The sequence below is a fragment of the Neovison vison genome, chromosome 11 (genome assembly GCF_020171115.1).
Source record: "Neovison vison isolate M4711 chromosome 11, ASM_NN_V1, whole genome shotgun sequence".
Taxonomy (NCBI): domain Eukaryota; kingdom Metazoa; phylum Chordata; class Mammalia; order Carnivora; family Mustelidae; genus Neogale; species Neogale vison.
In genome coordinates, this window is record NC_058101.1 from 147,369,731 (window position 1) to 147,392,894 (window position 23,164).

The window sequence follows — 23,164 nt, forward strand, 5'->3', positions numbered from 1 at the left end:
TTTTTCCCCCTCTGGCTTCTTCCAGGAGTTTTTTTTATCTTTTATGTTCTGTTGTTTGAAAATGATATGCGTAGATGTAAGTATCTTGTTTGTTTTACATTTACCCTGCTCAGGGTTCCCAGAGATTGCTGGATCTGTGCTTTGGTGTCTGACATTGATTTGTGGAAATGGAAATTCTTAAGTTGTTCAATATTTCTTCTATTTCATTCCTTCTTCTCCTTCCAGTATTCCCATTACACATATGTTACACCTTTTGTAGTTGTTCCAGTCCTTGGGCATTCTGTTCTGTTCTTTTTTTTTTTTTTTTCAATCCTTGTTTTTGTTACTTGTCAGTTTTAGATGTTTCTACTGAGAAAACCTTAAGCTCAGAGATTCTTTCCTCAGCCATGACCACTGTACTTATAAACCCATTAAAGACATTCTTCATTTTTTTTTCAGTGTTTTGGATCTCTAGCATTTCTTTTGGTTCTTTCTTAGGATTTCCATCTTTCTGCTTGCATTGCCCATCTGTTCCTGTATGCTGTCTACTTTATCCATTAGCGCCCTTAGAATATGAATCGTGGTTGTCTTAAATTCCTGACCTGATAATAACAAATCCTGCCATATCTGGTTCTAATGCTTGCTCGCTCTTCAAACTGTGTTTTGCCTTTTAGTATGTCTTGTAACTTTTTCTTGATAGCAGGACATGATGTACTGAGGAAAAAACTTGCTGTAAATAGGCCCTTAATAATGAGGTAGTGGGGTGTAGGAGGAGGGGAAGCATTCTACAGTCCTATGATTAGGTCTCAGTCTTTATTTTTTTTTAAAGATTTTATTTATTTATTTGACAGAGAGAGATCACAAGTAGGCATAGAGGCAGGCAGAGAGAGAGAGAGGAGGAAGCAGGCTCCCTGCTGAGCAGAGAGCCCGATGTGGGACTCGATCCCAGGACCCTGAGATCATGACCTGAGCCGAAGGCAGCAGCTTAACCCACTGAGCCACTCAGGTGCCCAGGTCTCAGTCTTTTAGTGAGCCTCTGCCTCTGGATAGTGAACTTCACAAGTGTTTCTAAGTTGTTTTTTTGTTTGTTTTCCTCCCGTTAGGTGGAACAGGATGGCTAGAGTGGCCTAGAGTTGAGTATTTTTCTTCTCCCTCATGGAAGGCTAGGTTAGGCTGGAGTTTGGTATTTCTTTTTCACCAGCTCAGTAAGGGTACCCTAACTGAACACCGTGACAGATTAGACTTTGGTAAAATAGTTTCTCCTGAGGGTAGCCCTTGTTAAGAAGATCATAGTACTCTGGAGTCCTTCAAGATGTTAATTTCTCCTTTTCGTGCTGGAAGCACTAGGGAATTTTTCTCTGATATTTACTGTGATAACCTGGCCAAATTCCTAGAGATAAATCTCACAATACTATAGGGGCTTTCATATGGTTAGGTTCCTCTGGAGTTTTCAACCCCCAGACTTATTTGCACTGAGTCTCCAGCAACTCCTCAATTACAGTTCAGATATTCAAACTCTGTTACTGGTTCCTATTGTGGTTTCTGCTGGTGAGTCTCACTCTGGTAAGCTAGGACTACTTATATTCACTTCATCTTTCTAATGTTAGGGGGAGCAGTTTGCCCTGTGTCCTCACCTTTCTTATGAATCCAAGAAGAGTTGTGGATTTTTAATTCTGTTCAGATTTTTACCTGTTGTTAGAATGGAGGGGCATCTTCTAAGCTCCTTATAAGCAGAACCAGAAACTCTAAGTTGAGTTAAACATTTTTATGCCTGGAACTTTCTATAATACATAGCTTGTACTTTTAGAGTCAGAAGGAATCAAGGCTATGCTGAAATTCTAAGGCTATAATTTTTTCTCAAGGTCTGAAGAGGTATATTTTTTACAATTTTATGTTATATTTTTTAACAATTTTATTGAAAAAATTTTTTGTTGAGATATAACTTACATATCATAAAATTGACCCACTTTTAGTATATAGTTAATGATTTCAAGTAAATTTATTGAGTTATACAACCATCATCATAATACCATAATCTAGTATTAGAGCATTTTCATTATCCCAGTAAGATTTCTCATGCCCATTTATGGCTAATCTCCTTTTCTGCCCTCAGCCCCAGAAAACCACTAACCTACTTTCTCTATAGATTTGCCTGTATTGGACATTACACTTAAATGGAATCATATACTAGGTGGCCTTTTATGTCTGCCCTCTCTTAGCATAATGTTTTTGTGGTTCATTCACATTGTAGCTATTTGGTATTTTGTTCCTTCTTATTAATGAGCAGTATTCCATTGTATGAATATACCAAATTTTGTTGTCCCTTCACCAGTTGATAGACATAAGCGTTATTTCCCATTTTGGCTATTATAGGTAATGCTGCAGTGAACATTCATGTGCTAGTCTTTGGATATATGTTTTCATTTCTCTTGGGTAAATACCTATATGTGGAATTGTTGAATCCTATGGTAAGTTTATGTTTAACTTAAAAGAAATTATCAAAGTGTTTTCCAACACTTCCCATTAACAACCAATGAAGATTCTAGCTTCTCTATATCCTCTCCAACATTTGTTATTATCAGTCTTTGTGGATACAGCCAATCTCATGGATGTGGAGTGGTATCTCAATGATTTTAATTTACATTTCCCTAATGACTGATCATGTTGAGTTCTCTGGTATATTTTGATTTTAAAAATAAGAGAAAAAATTTAATTTGATTAAAAATAAAGATCAGGGTGCTTGGGTGACACAGTTGGTTAAGCATCCAGCTCTTGGTTTCAGCTCAGGTCATGATCTCAGGGTCATGCCCCACACTAGGCTCCATGCTCAGCACAGAATCTGCTTAAGATTCTCTCTCCCTCTCCTTCTGTCCCTCCCACTTGTGTTCTCTCCCCACCTCTAAAAAATAAATAAACCATATATATATATACACATACCTATATGTAGGTTTAAAGGAAGAAACAGGCCTTGCTTGGCATAACATGATGCAGTCTCTTCATTAGGAATGAGTCAAGGGAGAGGAACAATTTTTCTCAAATGCTTATTGCTATTTATGCAATTTTATGCTGATAAATTTTTAAAAACAAGATATCTCAAGCTAAAGTCAAAATATAGAGTCCAACAATTATTTAGTTAAATTCAAGAAAATCCCACATTTTCATAGCTAAAGTAAAAGCAGGTGGATAAGAAGTTTATCCTGCACAATTAGTTCTGATTACTCCATTGGTTGTGAGTCTTCAGCCTTCAAAGCTCTGTAAGACTTTTATAAATCCCACAGGCCTTCCAGAGGCTTTAACTAGTTTTATGTCACCCTTTCTTTCAAGAATTATATGAGATAATCAGTAATTAGTAAATGATATGATTCTGTAATATTAAAGTTTTACAGAAAGTTTTTTTGGTGGATTATGGGGGAAAAAAGCATGTATGTCCATCATTTCCCCAAACTTGGTCATTTCTCAAAGCTAGAAATATCTCTGTTTTCTTTAGTCCACTTGTGGAGAGGAATACCAGCAAGCCCACGTATGTTGTTGTATGGTTAGCTAGTGACTTTTTTTCTTTGTGAGTTCACAGTTGACAAGATAGAGCCCACAGTGCAACCTGACAGTGGTAGTTTTAACCAGCCTTTTAATTAAGGACATTTGCTCTTACCCTGATTTTCTAGTGTTTACCCACCTCCCTGTTTCCCCTTCCCAGTCCTAGAATTATAACCAAACTGAGCAATTTTGTTGATGAAAGTAACAATGTTAGTAACATCCAACAAATTCCACCTTTACATATTAGGTCCTTAAATGTTGTGCCAATCCTGATGGAATGCTACAGGTATTTGGTTTCTAACAGCATGTTGTCAAGAAAGCAAGTGTAGGACTATGAGCATCAGGGCTTCCGGGATCAGAGACCCTCGAGTTTAGTAGTATTCTTTTAGGTCTTCTAATCATTTAGTCCACCTCCTGGGTGTCTGTCATAATATAACTCTCAGCCATATTTCTGGTTGAGATTCCTTCTCATAGATTTGGGGATGATCTCCTACCTACACATCTCTGAATTCCTTGAAACTCTGAGTTTCTTGAAATGAAGACTCCTGAACACAAAACAATGTTGGAAAGGAAAGACAAACTATTCTTAACCTTTCCTGAGAACTATGGTCTTAAACTGTATGTACACAAAAGAGGAGAATTTAGATCAAAGATTAACAACACTTGACCTAGAGTCCGTGGACGTCCTGGAGGGATCCAAGATGCATGCATTGTTGGCTTGCAGAACTCTCTTTTTGTATGTTTCTCTGAAGATAGGGCCCAGAGTTTTCATTAGATTTTTCAAAGTCCCTCAAAAATATGAAGTGTCTTGGGCGCCTGGGTGGCACAGCCACTGCCTTCGGCTCAGGTCATGATCCCAGGGTCCTGGGATTGAGCCCCGCATCGGGCACTCTGCTCAGCAAGGAGCCTGCTTCCTCCTCTCTCTCTGCCTGCCTCTCTGCCTATTGTGATCTCTGTCTGTCAAATAAATAAATAAAATCTTAAAAAAATATATGAAGTGTTTTAAAGAGAGAGTTGCTAACCATTGGGGTTGATGACAGAACAAGCCTTTTCCTGACAGATTTTTAAGAACAAGGCATGTCATGGTCCATTTATTAAGTAAAAATTATTCTATCAATATTAAGTTTCTTGAGTGTGATAACAGTAGGATGGTTATGTAAGAGAACATTCTTACTCTTAGGTAAGTGTTGAAGTATTTAAGGATATACTGTTATAATATCTGTAATGTACTCTCAGAAGTTCAGCAAAGAAGTGTATACAAGTATCAGAATAAAGAGATAAGGATAAAGCTACATGTTAACAAATGTGACAAAATATTAAGAACTGAAGAATCTAGGCAAGAGTGAGTGAATATTGATTGTGCTATTCCTTCAACTTCTTTATAGATAAAAAAATCAAGTCAATAAAAGAATAAGGTCTTTTTATCTACCTTACTGTCATAATTATAGGTAAAGAAAGAGTGCTATGACCATATTTTGTAGATGGCTAAAACCAGACAGAAAAAGATTGGGAAGACCTGCAAGTATCTTCCCAAATTACATTTGAGCCATAAGCAAAAACAGACCTAACAACAGTGCTTTGCCTTCTTCCCATCTTCTCCCCATATAACCCTGTGCATCCCACAGGCAGACAGAATGGTTTGTTCACACAAGCCCACTGAAATCACTGTGGTCCCCACTATAGTGCTGACTTTTACGTTCACAGGCAAAATCTATTGCAGCCAGCTCCTCGTTGATGTTATGCTTGAACAGTAAGGTGCACACGGGAACAGATGGCATCTTGTGACCTTCTTAATAACAGGCTTGGTTGCCAATGTTCCTCTGTGTCCAGTCTCTGCAGGGAATTTGGAAACTGTTGCCTTACACTTGAATATTTTCTGACAAACTCACTTAACCATTTATTAGACTGGTTCCTAATTTAAAATGGTCAGAGAGAGCAAAACGAAATTCCCAACTCCTGAAAGGAACATTGGTATTTCCTGAGTCTGGGGACCCATTCCTGGGATTCTTTGGGGGCTGTGCTGGCAATCAGTCAGCATATCTGTCATTTTTAATGTGGTGAGGACGTCAATCGCAGGCAAACTGCTTCTCAAGCTGTGAGGACGTCAATCGCAGGCAAACTGCTTCTCAAGCTATCTAGAATTATTGGTGGCCAATGTGAGACTTTTTTTTTTCTTTCTGTAGTTTAAAAGAAATGCACCTCCCCCTCCCCACCCCGCAGCAAGGCATACAAATGAGCCAGGAAACAAACCAGATCTCAGTATCCCAAGATCCTTCTGCTGTGACAGCTTACAACAGGAGTGAATGTGGGAACTCTGAGGTGAGTGAGGCTTGTTCTAAGTGACCCTGTTCTCTCAGTTGCACACCTGGACAGCCAGTGGCTGCGGAGCTCTGCAGTGAGAGGAGGAGGAAGAAGAGTGAGGGCACTAGGGGATTTGGTCTGCTGGCCTGGCCCTGCCTGAGTCCTCAACTATCCCAAAAGGGCAGCTTTCCTCTGGCAACAATGGAAGGCAAACAAGGATGGCCCTAAGAAAAGACAATGAAGACATTCACACTAAACCTGAGGAGTCTCCTTCCCCCAACAGAACGAATCTTGAAGGGCTGTACCAGGAGCAAAATGGTAAAATCCATCCCTGTCAGGCAACAGGTGTGGGGGGATGGGTGCGGAAAGGGCAAGAACGCCACTGCCAGTGCATATGGTAGCAGTGAAAAGTATGGAATCTCAGGGTCGAAGCAGCTCAGCTGGCAGGCACGGGACCATGTGGAAGAGAGATGAGAACCCGGTTTCTATTTGCGGGGGGAGGTTTCATTCCACAGTTTCTCTCGGTGGCTGAGGGGGAGGTGAGACTCTTTCCTGTTGGCCCCACTTCTGCCTTCCAAGGAGACTTTGGAGGAGGAAGGTTCTCCCTGAAGCCTCTACCTGGCAGAAGCTGGCCTGGTTGTGAAGGAGCCTTGACTAAGGAGCTATGAGTCTCTCCCGGGACAGGGGACAGGCTGCCTGATTTGGCTGCTATTTACCCCTCTCTTATTCCATTCCGGGGCCGGCCTATTGCCCCTTTCTTAGGTAGACTAGAAAACCTGTGGAAAAGCCTCCTCTGTTTGGCCATGCCCTAACCCATCTCGTTCCACCTTCATCCTGGGGCCCCAGCCTCCAGGACCAATAAACTTTGGAAATGACCCCAAAATGGGACCAGTGGCGTAGATCTTTTTTTTTTTTTTAAAGATTTTATTTATTTATTTGACAGAGAGAGAGAGATCACAAGTAGGCAGAGAGGCAGGCAGAGAGAGAGAGAGGGAAGCAGGCTCCCCGCTGAGCAGAGAGCCCGATGCGGGACTCGATCCCAGGACCCTGAGATCATGACCTGAGCCGAAGGCAGCGGCTTAACCCACTAAGCCACCCAGGCGCCCTAGTGGCGTAGATCTTTGAGACACTATGGAAACAAGATTAGCAAAGCTTGGGAGCCACAAGACACCAACATTACCAAATGGGAGGTCGCTCCCCTGCCTTAGGCCCTACAGGTACCACTTATCTCTCTCCTGTCTCCCTCTCATCCCCAATCATGCTTCCCATATCTTGTTTATACTATTGCATGTGTATTTTCAGATTTGGGGTTTGCCTAGTTGTATCTCTTTCAATCCACTGCCGATCTGGGGTGGGGGATGGAGGAGTGTATGTAACTAAAATCGTGTATACATGCAACAGTACCAGGTGCTATTTATTTACTCAATTTTTAAGGTATTACAATTTTATGTGGCACAACACAGGATTCTAAAGGCTGTCATTGGAAATAAGTTCTTGGAAGTTTGCTTCTGTAAAAACTATATTCTGATTTTTAAAAGCACTTTGTAAACTCCCTTTTGGAAGACAAATTCCAAGTAAGAAACTGCCTGTATGAGAAATATGTTGTGGGGAAAGTCTACAGTGGAAGGTCTATAAAAACCACTGTTCAACACAACATAAGGCATCTGGTTTATGTTGAGCCCTGTCCCAGGTGCTGGAGATACAGAAGCAAATAACACACTCAAGTCTCTGATCTCATAAAGCTTATGTTCTAGAAAAGGAAAGAGAAAATAAACAAGTAAACTAATACAATAGTGCATAGAAAGCAAGCAAGACACCAAGATAGAAATTAAAAAGGAAAGAGTATGAATAATTTACTTTAAATATGGTGGGCTGTGAAGGCCCATCTGAAGAAGTGACATTTAAATTCACACCTGAAGAATACAGCTCAGCATAGCTGGGATAATTGCATTCCAACGAAGAGAATGTATGTGCAAAGGCCCCGAGGTAGGAAGTGGCTTAGCATTTTCAAGTTGCTAACAGCAGTTAATGTAACTGGAACAACAGGTGAGCAAAAAGGAGGAACCATGCAATGAAACCAGAAAGATAGGCAGGGTCCCATTCATGTAAGACTTCAGAGGTTTTAGTAAGGAATTGGAATTTTATCACAAGTGTGATCAGAAACACCTGATATCATCCGGTTTATGCTTTAAGCTCTCCATGTGTAAAGACATGGCATATAGGGTAATCTAGTGAGTTCTTTCTGCTTTTAGAAATCTTCCAAGGTTTGGAGAAGGCTTCACAGAATAAAAGTGGAAGTAAAAGAATAGGTAGAAAAAGAAGGACGTTAAACATGGATACAAATACTCTTGAACTAACACAACAAACTGTTGTCATGGTGCCCTTTTAAAATATTAATGTTCTCCTAAACCCTTCCTTATAAAAGGCTATATACCATAAAAACAGTTCCTATTCAGAGAGCTGCTTCAGGGACTTGGAATTTGTCATCTGTGGTCAAGGGAATATCACAAGGAGATTTCACACATGTCACATCTGGGTCATATTATTATATCTCCCGGAATGGCAAGAATCAAAGAGGCCAGTGTACCCTTTTCCAAGAGTAACTTGGGCACATCCTAGAGGGATGCAGGGGTGGGACACAGGTGTGGTGCTAAGAACAAGAGAAGGTAAAGAGAGAGCTGGTGAGTGCTGCCTTATAGTCTATATTCCACCACAGAATAAATTGCTTCTGCTGGAGAGAAGTTTTAATTAAAAAAAATTGCTAATATCTGCCTTAGAATGTAAATGGAGAGAAAGTTGAATCATTTAACCATTTCTGTTTGTTGTACTGCAGTTTTATAATGTCTGATCTTTATTTGTTGAGCCCAGAAATAAGCCCACACAAAATAGATGATCAGTTTATAACAAAGAAGCCAAGAGGAAAAAGGACAATCTCTTCAATAAACGTTGTTGGGAAAACTGGACAACCACACACAAGAGAATAAAACTAGACCACTCTCTTACACCATACACAAAAATTACCTCACAATGGATTAAGGACTTGAATGTAGAACCTGAAGTCATAAAACTCTTAGGTGAAAACATAGGTAGTATGCTCCTTGACATGGGTTCTAGTGATGCTTTTTGGATCTGATTCTAAAGGCAAGAGAAGCAAAGGCAAAAATAAGCAAAGGCAAAAATAAGCAAACCACATCAAACTAAAAAGCTTCTGCACAGTGAAGGAAACCATCAACAAAACAAAAAGGCAGCCTCCTAAATGGGAGAAGATATTTGCAAATGATATATCCAACAACCAATCAATATCCAAAAGACCTAAAGAACTCATGCAACTTAACAACAACAAACAACAAGCTCAAACAACAAAACTCAAACTCAATTAAAAAATGGGCAGAGCTGGGGCGCCTGGGTGGCTCAGTGGGTTAAGCCGCTGCCTTCGGCCCGGGTCATGATCTCAGGGTCCTGGGATCGAGTCCCGCGTCGGGCTGTCTGCTCAGCAGGGAGCCTGCTTCCCTCTCTCTCTCTCTCTGCCTGCCTCTCTGTCTACTGTGACCTCTCTCTGTCAAATAAATTAATAAAATCTTAAAAAAAAAAATGGGCAGAGCTTTTCCAAGGAAGACATACAGATAACCAACATGTACATGAAAAGATGCTCAACATCACACTTATCAGGGAAATGCAGAGCAAAACTGTAATGAGATATCACCTCATACCTATTAGAATGGCATCATCAAAAAGACAGAATAACAAGTATTGGCAAGGGCGCCTGGGTGGCTCAGTGGGTTAAGCCACTGCCTTCGGCTCGGGTCGTGATCTCAGGGTCCTGGGATTGAGCCCCGCATCGGGCTTTCTGCTCAGTGGGGAGCCTGCTTCCTCCTCTCTCTCTCTGCCTGCCGTTGCCTACTTGTGATCTCTATCAAATAAATAAATTAAATCTTAAAAAAAAAGAATTTGAGAATATATTTCCTATGATGATCATAAATTGCACTTAAGAACAGCCCATCTGATTTGCATCTACGAAGGGATGTGTGTCTACAAAGAGACAATCAACAGAGCCATGTTCACTTGACTTCATGTGTTAACTCCCACTGTGAGGGGCTTTTGGCACATTTGGTAATCCAAAAATTAAGTGTGAAAATTGAGAAGAAATACAAGAAGAAGTTATAACAAGAAGTTATTGCTCGGCCAAGTTAAGTAACTCTACCTTGACGTAGAGAGGAGTTGTCAGTTAAGTTAAAATGACCGTGGGAGGAGAGTGAAAAAGGCAACATGGGCTAAGTCCCTTAAGAAATCACCATCATGGGAGTGCCTGGGTGGCCCAGTCAGGTGGGTGGTTGCCTTCAGCTCAGGTCATGAACCCTCTGCCACTCCCTCCTGCTCTGCTCTCTTGCTATCTCTCTCTCTCAAATAAATAAAATAAAATAAAAATAAATAAAATAAAATAATAAAATAAAATAAAAAATAAATAAAATAAATAATAAAATAATAATTAATAATTTACTAATAAAATAAAAATAAATAAATAAGTAAAATAACATAAAAATTAAATCTTTTTTAAAAAGTCATTATCATGATATATACTGATGTTGTCTCTACCTTTCCTCCTATCAGTATTGTACCATACCAGTAGGAGAGGAGGTAGGAAAATACAGCAATACTATCAGGTAGCAAATGATTGCTTTTGCTGCTCATGTTATCACCGTTCAAGAACTTCCACCCATCCAGCTCTGGGACTGCTCCCTGCTGGCACTCACGGGCCACTGGTGATTAGCATGGTTAATCAGCATTCTGAAGGGCACAGCTATCAGTATAAATGCAATAGGCCTGGACTCTGTGCCACTCAGATCAGATGCACTGTCACCTTAACTTACTATGAAGGACGTGATTGGGCTATTTAATTCCCCGTGCCCTAGCTCAGACTTGTCTCCCAGCTCTGCAGTATGTTTTAACTTTATGTTCATTACTGCAAAGGGGAGAAAAGAAAGTCTTTCCTGATTTTAACAATTGCACAAATGGTTAGCTGCCCTGTCCACTTGCCTCAACAAACCACAGAAGAGCACAGAAAACCCACCTCAAATGTACTATTCCGATAAAGCCAGATTTTACTAGGAAAGCCAGCAGAAGACTGATTGTCCCAGGTGGTCATTACAAACTTTTATTTCCATTATTTAGGAAAACCCCATAAGGCTGCGGAATACTTCATTTTACCATCCCTTCTCCCTGCAACACATGCCTGCATGTTAAATCTTTAAATAGAACAGCAAACCAATGACCAGAATATTTTATAAAGTGCTAAAAAGTCCTAATTTGAGATTTTAATCATGAGTCTTATTAAACCTTCAAAGATGGAAGCCTGAGAGGTAGAAGTTATATGGGAAAAATCTATCATGTTTCTTCCTCAAAAGCAGCATGTGTGGTGGTTGACCAGTTGTTCCTTTCCATAGTATACCGTTGTTACCAGAAAGTGGCTGCCCAGTCCAGTAACCCACTTCTGAACTCTCTGGAATCTCGGTGGAGCCTTGTGGCTACTTGCGCCGTTGGAATGTGAGCACGAGAGTGTGTGTCCTTTCCAGGCTGAAGTGGTAAGAAAGCAGGTGTGCCTTCCCTAACCTTCATCCCGACGAAAACAAAGGACTCTGGTATGCCAGGGGATGGTGGAACCCCAAGATAAAGGGCACCTGTGTCCCTGAATCATCATGAACATCTGCTCCCAAAACCCCCACCATGGCCTTTATGGGAAGAAAAAAATGAACTTTTATTGTGTTAAGCAACTGGAATTTGAGATGTGTATTATAGCAGCTAATGTTATTCTAATTTAACTAAAACAGGGTGGAGGTGGTTGTAGGTTAGTAAATACAGTTTCCTAGGTGGTGGTTTATAGCTTTGGTTTCTCGTCTTCATTTTTGGATGTACCCAGTAAAGGTCCGATGACATTACCTAAAGCTCCAAACTCTGGCAGAAGTAACATTCTGGAACTCATATGGACGAGGACATTTGGGCCCTGGAATAATTCATTTTTATAAGAGTGACAGATCCAGAGGGCAACATACTCGTTTTCTTGCTAAAGACATCTTGCCTTTACTAGACAAATTGAAACCAAAAGACTACAGTCAAGAACCTACAAATTACGGGGCTCCTGGGTGGCTCAGTGGGTTAAAGCCTCTGCCTTCATCTCAGGTCATGATCCCAGGGTCCTGGGATCGAGTCCTGCATGGGGCTCTCTGCTCAGCGGGGAGCCTGCTTTCTCCTCTCTCTCTGCCTATGTCTTTGCCTACTTGTGATCTCTGTCTGTCAAATAAATAAATAAAACCTTAAAACAACAACAACAAAAAACCCTACAAGTTACAAAGACAGCAACCCTGGCAAAAAGGCTGTGCTCTCGACGGACTGTTGTACTCACTCTTCGCATCTGCAGTCTCCCGGGAGCCAGCTCCGCAGACCGTGGGACTGAAGGCAGAATTTGGTGATGATATCCTGAAGCAAGTAGAAGAAACAAGTTATGAGTTTCTGGGTCTAGAAGCCACAGCCTATGGATGTGGAGGGCTTTACACTCATCTTCTCATTTGACTTCGTAAAACTTTTGCTTCCTCTCCTGTTCTCTTTCCATGCTCCCAAACCATAACCTCCAACTCCCATGAAATCAACCCGACTTGGACTTTCTCATCATCCTTAGTGATTTGTTTGTTCCGTTTTGTTATAAAAGGGTAAAGTGTTCAGTTTTTATACATGAAAAGCTCAAACATTAAGTTCATAATTGTCTTAGCAGGATTTGTGAGTCTTTCTCCAGGGATTTGTTTTCAGAATAAGCAAAGTGCTATGAATGGAACAGGAAATATCACAGCCAGTGTGCTGATTTCCCAAGAAAGTGTCAAACTGAATAGCAGAGGAATAATTCAGGAACTTACAGATGCTGTGTCTTTCCTTCGAAACACATCTCTATCTCTGTTTCCCCAAATCCAGATACAAATACTTTTTTAAGGCAAGGACGGTCTTGGTGGGAAGCACAGTTATTTTGTATGGAATGGACAGTCCCCAGTTTCCAGCACGCAGCACATTGTTTCCACACCATGATTAGGGGGACAAGAGGGTCTCCAAGCTCCAGGGACCTGGAACTGTGTGTGGGAGTTAAGGGGAGAGAGGAATTGATGTCAGCCTAGGGAGTCTCAAAATGCTCCTAGACAAGCATTCGGCCAACAAACTAGCCCTAATCATCTTGGAGATGAGGACTGCTAACCCACTGTGCTTCTTTCTTTCCATCCTACAACAGCTAATGAGTCAACAGAGGGTATTAATTTTAAAATGCAGATTTCTGAGCCTGTTCCCAGTAATTAATTTTCAATAGGTTTAGGGCAGGTGGTCAAATACAGGTAGGCAGTAGACCAGTTTACTGACTTCATTATCTATCATCTTTGCTTCTCTTTATACATTTTTTCACCTAAGCAGACATACCCAAACACTATAATTTGGGCATATATTCATTTGTTCATATTCATTGACATTGTGTGAACATACCGCTGTCTGTCCGTTCTGCTCTATAGTGCTAATTCTATTTTTTTTCCTATATGTACCATTTTCATTGCTACTTCTTTTTTTTTTAAATTTTTTTCATTTATTTATTTTCAGCATAACAGTATCATTATTTTTTCACCACACCCAGTGCTCCATGCAATCCGTGCCCTCTATAATTCTACCTTTTGACCTTTTAGCTTTTACTATTATGAAAAATGCTGCTAGAAACATATTTGCACGTACATGTCTCTTGGTGCACATGTGAATTGCATTTCAGCTGTGTATACACTTAGAAGTGGAATTGAGTGGAATTGCTAAGTTTTAGGGTACCCGTAGCATCAACTTTAGGTGAGGAGATCAAACTGGTTTTCTTTCTTTTTTTTTTTTTTTTTCGAGTAGGCTCCACATCCAGTGTGGCATATTTTATGGTGTATTTTGTTCCCAGAACTTCTTAATTTTAAGGTAGTTCAATTTATCTAACTTCTTCTTTGTGTTTAGTGCTTTCTGTGTCCTGTTGAAGAAATCTTTGCCAATCTCAAGATCATCATGAAATCCTCTGTCATCTAATGTCTTTGTCTAATGGTTATTGTTCGGCCTTTCATGCTTAGATCATTAATTCATTTGGAATTAATCTACCTAGAATTGAAAACATAGATTTTCTCTACTGTTCTGCCACCTTCTTCATAAATAAGTGTCCATATATGCATAGGTCTTTTTCTGGGCTCCTTATTCTGTTACATCGATCTATTTTCTATCCTTGTGCTATAATGCCATCTTGCTTTAATTACTGAAGCTCTATAGTCAGTTTTGTTATCTGTAAAAATCCCTCTAACCTTGTTCTCTTTTGAGAGTGTCCTGGCTATTTCCTGGCCTTGAATCATCTTGCCAAGTTCCACAAAAACACCTATTGGAATTGCATTGAATCTATAGATCAATTTGTGAAGCAAGAATATTTTTATAACTTTCAGTCATCCAATCCAAGAACATGGTTTATCTCTCCATTTACTTAGAGCATCATTATTTTCTCTCAGTAATGTTTTATAGTTTTCGATGCGGAGATCTTGCACATCTTTGATTACATTAATTCTTAGAAATTTGACATACCTTAACAATATAAGTGGCATTTAAAAAATCATTTTAAAACTGTTACTTTTAGTCACTAATTTTCTTTCCTGTTTTAATTTAAATAGTTATGAAATGTCCGTATTGCTATCCTTTATAAAATTCATTTACACATCCCTTCGTTGTAGAAACATGTCTCCTCTCTGTTCCACCTGTATTAGTTTTACATGGCTGCTAGAACAAACGAATCCTCCCTATTTGTCTTGTGGCTTTCAGGAAGGCCTGGCTCGGTGCCTCTTCATTCAGAAGCATGGTCCAATGTGCTCCTGCTTTTTCATAAAGGTATTTGTCTCTATAAGGACACCCTAGGTCAATGCTTGCTTCCCAGTCTCAACCTTGGACTCCCATGTGGCCTCACTGTTGCTCAGGAGGGATACAAGCCCCCCAAAGATAAACACTGTGCTAATTCTGACTGGGCCTTGCAGAATAATCCCGAAGTATTTGGAAAGCAATGATTTTCCTAAAGACCTAAGGTCAGTCCTTGAAAATGTCCCACATGCTCTTGAAAACAATGTATATTCTTCAGTTCGTGGGTTCATGACTCTAGATATGTCACACAGGGCAAGTGTCTTGATCATGTTCAGATTTGGTGTGTTCTTGCTGATTATTTGGTTGTTCCACCAGTTATCAAGAGAAGTGACTTAAAATGTTCAATTATGATTGTGTATTTTCTTATTCCTCCTTTGAGCTCCTCCGGTGTTACCCTTCATAAATAAAAATTTAACTTGTAAACACTTTTAGATTAACAAAATTATTGTGAAGATAGTACAGAGAGTTCTCATATACTCCCCACCCAGTTACCCCTATTATTAGCATCATACATTAGAATGCTATATTTGTAATAATTAATAAACCAATATTGACACATTATTTTTTATTTAAAATTTTATTTTTTTCCGTGTTCCAGAATTCATTGTTTATGTACCACACCCAGTACTCCACGCAATACGTGCCCTCTGTAATACCCACCACCAGGCTTGCCCAATCCCCCACTGTCCTCCTCTCCAAAACCCTCAGTTTGTTTCTCAGAGTCCACAGTCTCTCACAGTTCCTCTCCCCCTCTGATTTTCCCCAACACTCTTCTCCTCTCCTTCTCCCAATGTCCTCTGTGTTATTCCTTATGCTCCACAAGTAAGTGAAACCATATGATAATTGACTCTCTCTGCTTGACTTATTTCACTCAGCACAATCTCCTCCAGTCCCGTCCATGTTGGTACAAAAGTTGGGTGTTCATCCTTTCTGATGGAGGCATAATATTCCATTGTATATCGACACATTATTAATGAGAGTCCATACTTATTCAGATATCCTCAGTATTTTCCCTAATGTCCTTTTTCTGTTCCAGGATCCCATCTAGGATATGACATTACATTTAGTCATCACATCTTCTTAGGTTGGTCCTACTAGTGACAGTCTCTTGGACTCCTTGATCTGATGACCTTGACAATGTTGATGATCCCTGGTCAGGTATTTTGTAGAATGTCTCTCTATTGGGAGTTATCTAGTGTTTTTCTCATGATTAGTTGAGGGTAATTATTTTGAGGGAGAAAACCATAGAGGTAAAGCACTATTTCATACCAAGGTTAAAGACTATCAGTATGAATTATCATTGTTGATATGAATTAAACTTGGTCAGCTGGCTTGAAGTAGTAATTTCTTACTAAAGGCTTCCCCCCTTTACACTTCCTGTATTCAGTGGAAGAAAGTCACTATGCACAGCTCACACCTAAGTGGTCATGAGTTATTCTCCACCTCTTTGAGTATAATGTAGCTGCATGAATTATGAAAATGTTTTGCAAGGAAGATATGTCCTTTTCCCCTCATTAATGAATTTACTCAATCATTCATTTATAACACTATGAACTTGTGGTTATTTTATACTTCGGACCAATACTACTTTCTTTCGTTGCACAGATCTTCAGCTTCAGTCATTGGGAGATCTTTCACATGCCTCCATCATTGTTTTTGTTGTTGTTGTTGTTGTTGCTTTTCTGTTTTGTTGGACACTTTCTTCCTTTCTGGCACTATAAGATACTCCAAATTCATCTTGTATATCTCTTCCACCAGTCTGAGAATCAAATCAGCATTTCTCCTAGAAACTCTGGTGCTGTTACTGGAGAATAGCACTAGAAGCCAAAATCTGCATACTCGGTGTGCTTGCTGTTACCAAGTGTTGCTCCTGGACCCTCTCAGCTGATGGCCCATGCTGATACGGGCTGCAGGTAGGGACTTTGCTCCAAAGAGTAAGGAAGTACCTGTGTCCATACTAACCTGTGTATATGCACAAACCGTTAAGTGTTTCTTTACATGGCCATCTATATTTATAGTAAGCTATGCATGAGCTCTGCATGAATGTTGACACATTCAATTCTAATCCATTACCACATGGATCACTCTTACCCCTTCTCTGTTTATCATTAACCTCCCACTCCCAACAACAGCCTCGCCCCCATCATCTACCATCTATCTACTTAATTGTTCCATTCCAGTATATGTACAGTGGTTTCAGAATTGTTACCTGTCCTCCCTGGGAAACAACTTTATCAACTAGAGTTCAGTGGTTAGGGACTGTCACTCTAGTTTTAGTCTCACTAAATTTCTAAAGTTACTTAGAGCAGCACTTTATTCCTTCGGTGAGTTTGATTCCTACTTTTGTAATACGCATTTATATTCCTTTGTCGCATTTTATGTGCTATCCTGGGAACCCTCTCATCTCCTAAATAATTTCTTTAAATTTATATATATTACATTTGACTCTTTGTTCTGTAAAGTACTACGGGTTTTCACAAAAACTTAATGTATCATACAGAATAGTTTCACTGGCTTAAAAAATCCTTGTTCTTCACCTACTCAGCCCTCTCCCATCCCCTGTCAACCACCGATCCATTTACTGTCTTAGTTTTGCTTTTCTAAATTATCATATAGTTGAATATGCAATACTTGACGGTCCGACCAGCTTCTTTCAGTTGGGGCTAGGGAGCTAAGATTCGTCCATGTCTTTAATTATAGAAAGTAAGTATGGGGGCGGCTCCTGGCTGGCTCCATCAATGGAGCATCGGACTCCTGATCTCAGGGTCACAAGTTGGGTCCTCACATTGGGCATGGAGTCTACTTAAAAAAAAAAAAAAAAAGAGATCCATCCATGACCTTTGTGGCTTAATGCCTCATTTCCTTTTATTGCTGAATAATATTCCACTACATGGATGTGACACAGGTGTGTTTTTTTTTTTAATTTATTCACCTATTGAAGGACATTTTTTTTTCCTTCTACTTTGGGGCAATAATGAGTAAAACAGTGTTGACATTCATGTGCAGGTTTTCGTGTTGATCTAGGTTTGCAAATCAGTTATAGGTTAAGTATCTAGGAACACACTGCTGGATCACTAGACTATGTTTAGCTTTGTAAGAAAGTGCCACCCCTCATTGTTTCTATTGAGGTTCCCAATTTGTTTCCTTCAAACACAAATGGCTTGTTTCCTTGGGGACTGTTTCCCTCTCCAGACTATATGCTCCATGAAGACGAGGGCCCTATAGATGCTTCTATCACTGATGTAACCCCAGCACCTATCCAAAAGACCTTATGTAGTGGGATCTTAATAAATATATGATTAGTGGACAAATGAAAGAATAATTTAATAAATAAACAAAGCATCAAGACTTAAAACTTTATACTGAGCCATATTCCTGTCTCGGAAATTCCAAAGTGCCACTCCTTTTTTTTTTTTTAAAAAAATTCATTTATTTATTTATACAGAGAGAGAGAGAGAGAGAGAGAGGGAGAGAGGGAACATAAGCAGGGGGAATGGGAGAGGAAGAAGCAGGCCTGCCACTGAGCAGCAGCCCGATGTGGAACTCGATCCCAGGACCCTGAGATCATGACCTGAGCCAAAGGCAGATGCTTAACCAACTAAGCCACCCAGGTGTCCCTCTTTTTTTTTTTTCTTCCTGATTGAAGCAGAGTTGACATACAATGTTACATTAGTTTCAGATGTCAAAATGCAGCTCTTATTTTAAGTTTGGCAGATAAGTGGGATTGATACTGACAGTCTAAGTTCTGTAATGCATTAATCTCCATTCTCCCAGTGCAGGATCCTTCTTTTTCATGTTGATGAATTTAACATATTTGCTGTTAAAACTGACCCAGAGTCAAATGATTAAGATTTCTCCCAGATTTCTTCTGTCTTGCACTATATGGGTATTCAGTGTATGTGGTGAATGGATAAGGTGAATAAAACGTATTGTGTTTTATACACCTTAATGTTTTCCCAACTTAACACATTTTAAATAATCAGTCACTTTATATTTTACTCGATAATCCCCCTTGGGCCACTTTGATTTTATAGCAGTGTGAAAATGTCTGCTTATAGCCTTACAAAATTTTAATCAAAAAAATTTTTTTCAGAACTTAAGATATTTGCCTTAGGGCTAAAATTAACCAAGACAAAGATTAAGAACAAAAGCAAATTTAGAATATAATCCATGTTTTAAAAATGAGCTCAATCTGCCCTTCGTCTTCATTTATGACACTGACTGGCTTCTTACCCTATAATAGAATAAGTTGTAGTTGTGCCAAGATTATATTTACATTTCTGAGGTCCCAGAAAACACACCTCGCAAGCTTGGGGTCTCCTGTGGTTTGCAGTGTCACAGGGGGCACTGGTTGGAAGGATGCATGTGACAATCACAGTCTGAACAGGACACAAATTCAGAGTTCGAAGCATTTTCACCAGCTGCCATATTTTTGCCTTTTTGAGTGATAATGTATTTTTTTCTACTCTGATGAGTGGGTCTGTTTGGATACCAGATTTCAAACACTATTTTCAGAGAGGACCCCGGCTATGCTGAAAGAGTCCCCCTAATTGGCCAAAAGATACCTCAAAATTCACAGAATTAGCAAAGGGAGTTCCACAATTAATTGAAGTGTCAACATACTTGAGAGCTATTAAAAATGCAGACTATAGTTGGTTGGAATAAACTCGACAAGGCATGCAATAGAAAAGTCATTCTGAGACATTTCAGCTTTAAGCACAGTTTTGATGATTTGGAAAGACCTGGAAGGCAATATAATTAATAATTATTAGGGCACTATTTGAGTTATTACTCACATCTCAAGTTGGAGCCAAAAACCCAATTAATTTCCAAATGGATTTCCAGAATTTGGACAAGATATTAGGCAATTAATATCCAGAGGGACATATTTCCTAACAAGTCCTCATATTTTTCTACACGTCTACTGACGCCTTCACTGGGCTATTTGTGGTTCTCTGATAATGGTTGGGATTAAAGTCTTTTTGCCTTTGTGCATATTCTCCTGTCCATGCCCGATGCTCTTCCTTTCCCTACCTAAGCCAGCTCAGAGGAAACCTGCTTTACTGAGATCTTTCCAGAAACACAGTATCCCTTCCCCCACCACAGACACTGATAAAATCTCCTTCCTTTGCGACTCCTTATTTCTATAGTTTCAGGTACCATATTAAGCAAATTAATCTTTTCTGTAAGCCTATCATAAGACTTAGCTTAAAGTGAACGTTCAGAAAATGTCTTTCAGGCCCTCACCACTTGCCTTTACTGACCGATAATGCAAGGTAGGAAAAGAGAAGGATTTAGTCCACTTTCTTCCTGCTCTGGGGGAATTTTTCAACTTCTGAAAGTGGAAAAACTAGACCAAAAACTAAGGAGAAATTCTCAGACTCACCTCTTTGCCAAGCAGAGAATACAAAATACCTACAATTTAATAAAATACACAAATTTTTATATTTTCAAGAGTAGCTAGTTATATGGAATGTTAGGACTAAAAGAGAATATAATCATAATTTCAGCTGGTAACTGACATTTAGCTCTTCTTCCCGCTGACATTTACACAGGAAAATATACAGAGTTAAAGTCTATGAAGTCTCTCAGGGTCTACAATACCCTCTTCCTCCTGAGAGCATTCTTGTCTATTTATAGTGACATATCCAGGTGCAGATTACAAAGATCTTACTGGTTACACTCAGGCCGATGCCGTCCTGCTTTAAAAGAAAATCGGCTCCTGGCGGACTCATCCAGTTGTTTTTTCCGGTAACTGCCTGTGTATGTTGTCGTGGAAGAGTCTGACCACCTCGTTTCCTTCTGCCAAGACGCTCCAGCCTTGCGTCTGATCAGATCGAACTCTCGAGAGCTGAGAGGGCTAAAGGGCAGAACGATTTGTGGAGTCAAGTAGAAGAAGTGCGACATGGCTCTGGATGCCAGCCTCTCAAGCCCTCTGCATGATGGACAATTAATTTCCTTTTGGTCGCAAGAGGTAATTGACGGGGCTCACCAAACTTTGTAATTCTGACTGGCGGAATGCAGAAGCTTAACTCTCTTGAAGTTGCCAAGCAACAGATCACCGAATTCCACAAATACAAGGCCCCCACCCCACCCCCCAAACTTTAACTAGAAAATGTGTAAGGTATGTAAGTTTCTGTCCTTTTCTGAGCCACACAAGGCTACAAATGATGGCAAGAAAGCAGATGGTGGGCACCCGGGTGGCTCAGTGGGTTAAGCCTCTGCCTTCAGCATGGGTCATGATATCAGGGTCCTGGGATGGAGCCCTGCGTCGGGCTCTCTGCTCAGCAGGGAGCCTGCTTTCCGTCTCTCTCTCTGCCTGCCTTTCTGCCTGTGTGTGATCTCTCTTTCTGTCAAATAAATAAATAAAATCTTTTTAAAAAGAAAAAAAAAAAGCAGGTGGCAACTGCTTTTATAAATAAAACAGTGAGTCCTAATGATGCTGGTTTAAGAGGTGGGAGCGAGCGATAAAAGAACAGTGCCAGGCATTCATTTCTTCTAAAGACTGGGCTCCAAGAGTCTGGAAGCTAAACGAGCCGTCTGTGACGTCAGCAAGAGCAGGTGACTCAAATAGCTTCTCGTGTGTCATCGAGCGGTGGTCCTCGAGCAGGCTGCACACGGAAGTCATCCAAGGAGCTGTTAAAATCAGCCAAAGCTCAGACCTCACCCACACCCCCAGGCCACCCCCGGAGATTCTGATTTAACTGGTCTGGAGTAGGGCCCAGGCACTGGTGTATTTTAAAAGCTGACTCCTGGAGAATTCTAAAGACAGCCAGGGTTCAGAGTTAAGGTCACTGAAATATCACTGAGAGCCTTTTTTAGGCTGAGGGGTGATAGCATTCAATCTTCCATTCTCATGGTTTCCTCCGTCCCTCATTAATAAATAGTCTAAATCTGTGTCCTTGGCCTGTCTGTCGTTCTCTGCAATAACAAACAATTCACCGACAAATCAGACTAGATCTTTCAACATTTGTCCTTTTATCAGCTCCTGGAGCAGGTCTCCACCTTCTGTGCTCATGCACAGAACCTGAGACCTTCTTAACGTTCTTAAATAAATGCAAATGTCATGCCTCCTCTGGATCCGCAACTCTACCAGGAGATCCATCATCATCATTTAAAGAAAAACCATCTCCATGGGAGTTTGGAACGGCACCTATGGGCATGTTAACCTTGCAGAGACTTCAGTCCTGCCTTCCCAGATTACGGAGATCTGACGAAAAGCTCAGGAATCAGCATATGAACATTGCTGTGTGATTCCAATGCTCCTGATCTTTGAATACTGGGCATACGGCTCCCGGAGCTGAAGTCTGACAGTCCTTTATAGTTGTCCTTTATAGGACAACTTTATATAGTCCTTTATAGGCTGACACACTATAGGCCATGTTTCTTTGAGAACAAAATTGTTTGTAAATAATTGATAGCATTTAAAATTAGGGGTTTCTATCCTTAAAACTTTGCAATTTGGAACATAAGCGCCTTTGCCCTAGAAGAATTAGGCAGAGGTTTCAGACCCAGCTGCTTTTTCTCATGGAATTGGGGCTCTTTAGAGAAATCCAGATAAGATAAGAAGACGGAGATGCAGAGGGAAGGAGGGCCCCGAACACCCAGCAGCCTAGCTCCTTTCAACCCACCCAGTGTCAGGTAATAACTGTGCATACGCTACAACCGTTAGCCGTTCTAGCAAAAATTATGGTTTCACAGAAATCTCTGCTAGCAATATATATTACTTTGAGACAGGAACATGTATAGAACAGATTGTGAAAGATTATTTGTAGAAAACATTTTAAAATCTTCTTCGTAGGTTGTGTGGCAGTCTATAAACAAATATGTGATAAAATAAGCTCTTTAAAAAATAAATTATGGCAGAAGTGTACTTTCTCATCACATTCCTGTTCTTCATGTTATTTTTGTTTTTTCTTCCCAAATCAATTATGATATCATTTTAACAACTCTAAGAACCTCAAGAACCAAGAGTAGTGAGGAGCGGCACTTGAGTGGCTCAGCGGTTAGATGTCTGACTCTTGATTTTGGCTCGGGTCATGATCTCATTATCTCCAGGTCATGAGATGGAGCCCCACATCGGGCTCTGTGCTCCGTGTGGAGCCTGCTTAAGATTCTCTCTCTCTCCCTCTGCCTCTCCCCCTCTCACACATGTGCATTTTTCCCCTCTCTCTCCCAAAAAATAATAATAATAATGATGATTATTATTAATAATTTTTAAAAAAAGAACCAAGGGGCACCTGGGTGGTTCAGTGAGTTAAAGCCTCTGCCTTCAGCTCTGGTCATGATCCTCTGGGATCCAGCTCCACATCTGGCTCCCTGCTCCCCACCCCTAAGGCCACCTGCCTCTCTGCCTACTTGTGATCTCTGTCTGTCAAATAAATAAATAAATAAAGCCTTAAAAAGAAAGAAA

The 23,164-nt window shown here is 40.2% G+C and overlaps 1 protein-coding gene across 1 annotated transcript in view; it reads right to left on the reverse strand.

Moving 5' to 3' along the window:
• The window catches only part of C11H4orf51 (chromosome 11 C4orf51 homolog), a 32,426-nt gene extending 11,768 nt beyond the window's left edge, over positions 1-20,658 (reverse strand). Inside the window, exons 1-2 of the mRNA XM_044268025.1 lie at positions 20,426-20,658; positions 12,212-12,285 (exon numbers count right to left, since the gene is read on the reverse strand). Coding sequence (XP_044123960.1) covers positions 12,212-12,285; positions 20,426-20,658 — 307 coding nt within the window. The remainder of the gene's footprint in view (positions 1-12,211; positions 12,286-20,425) is intronic.
• Between the last annotated feature and the right edge of the window lie 2,506 nt (positions 20,659-23,164).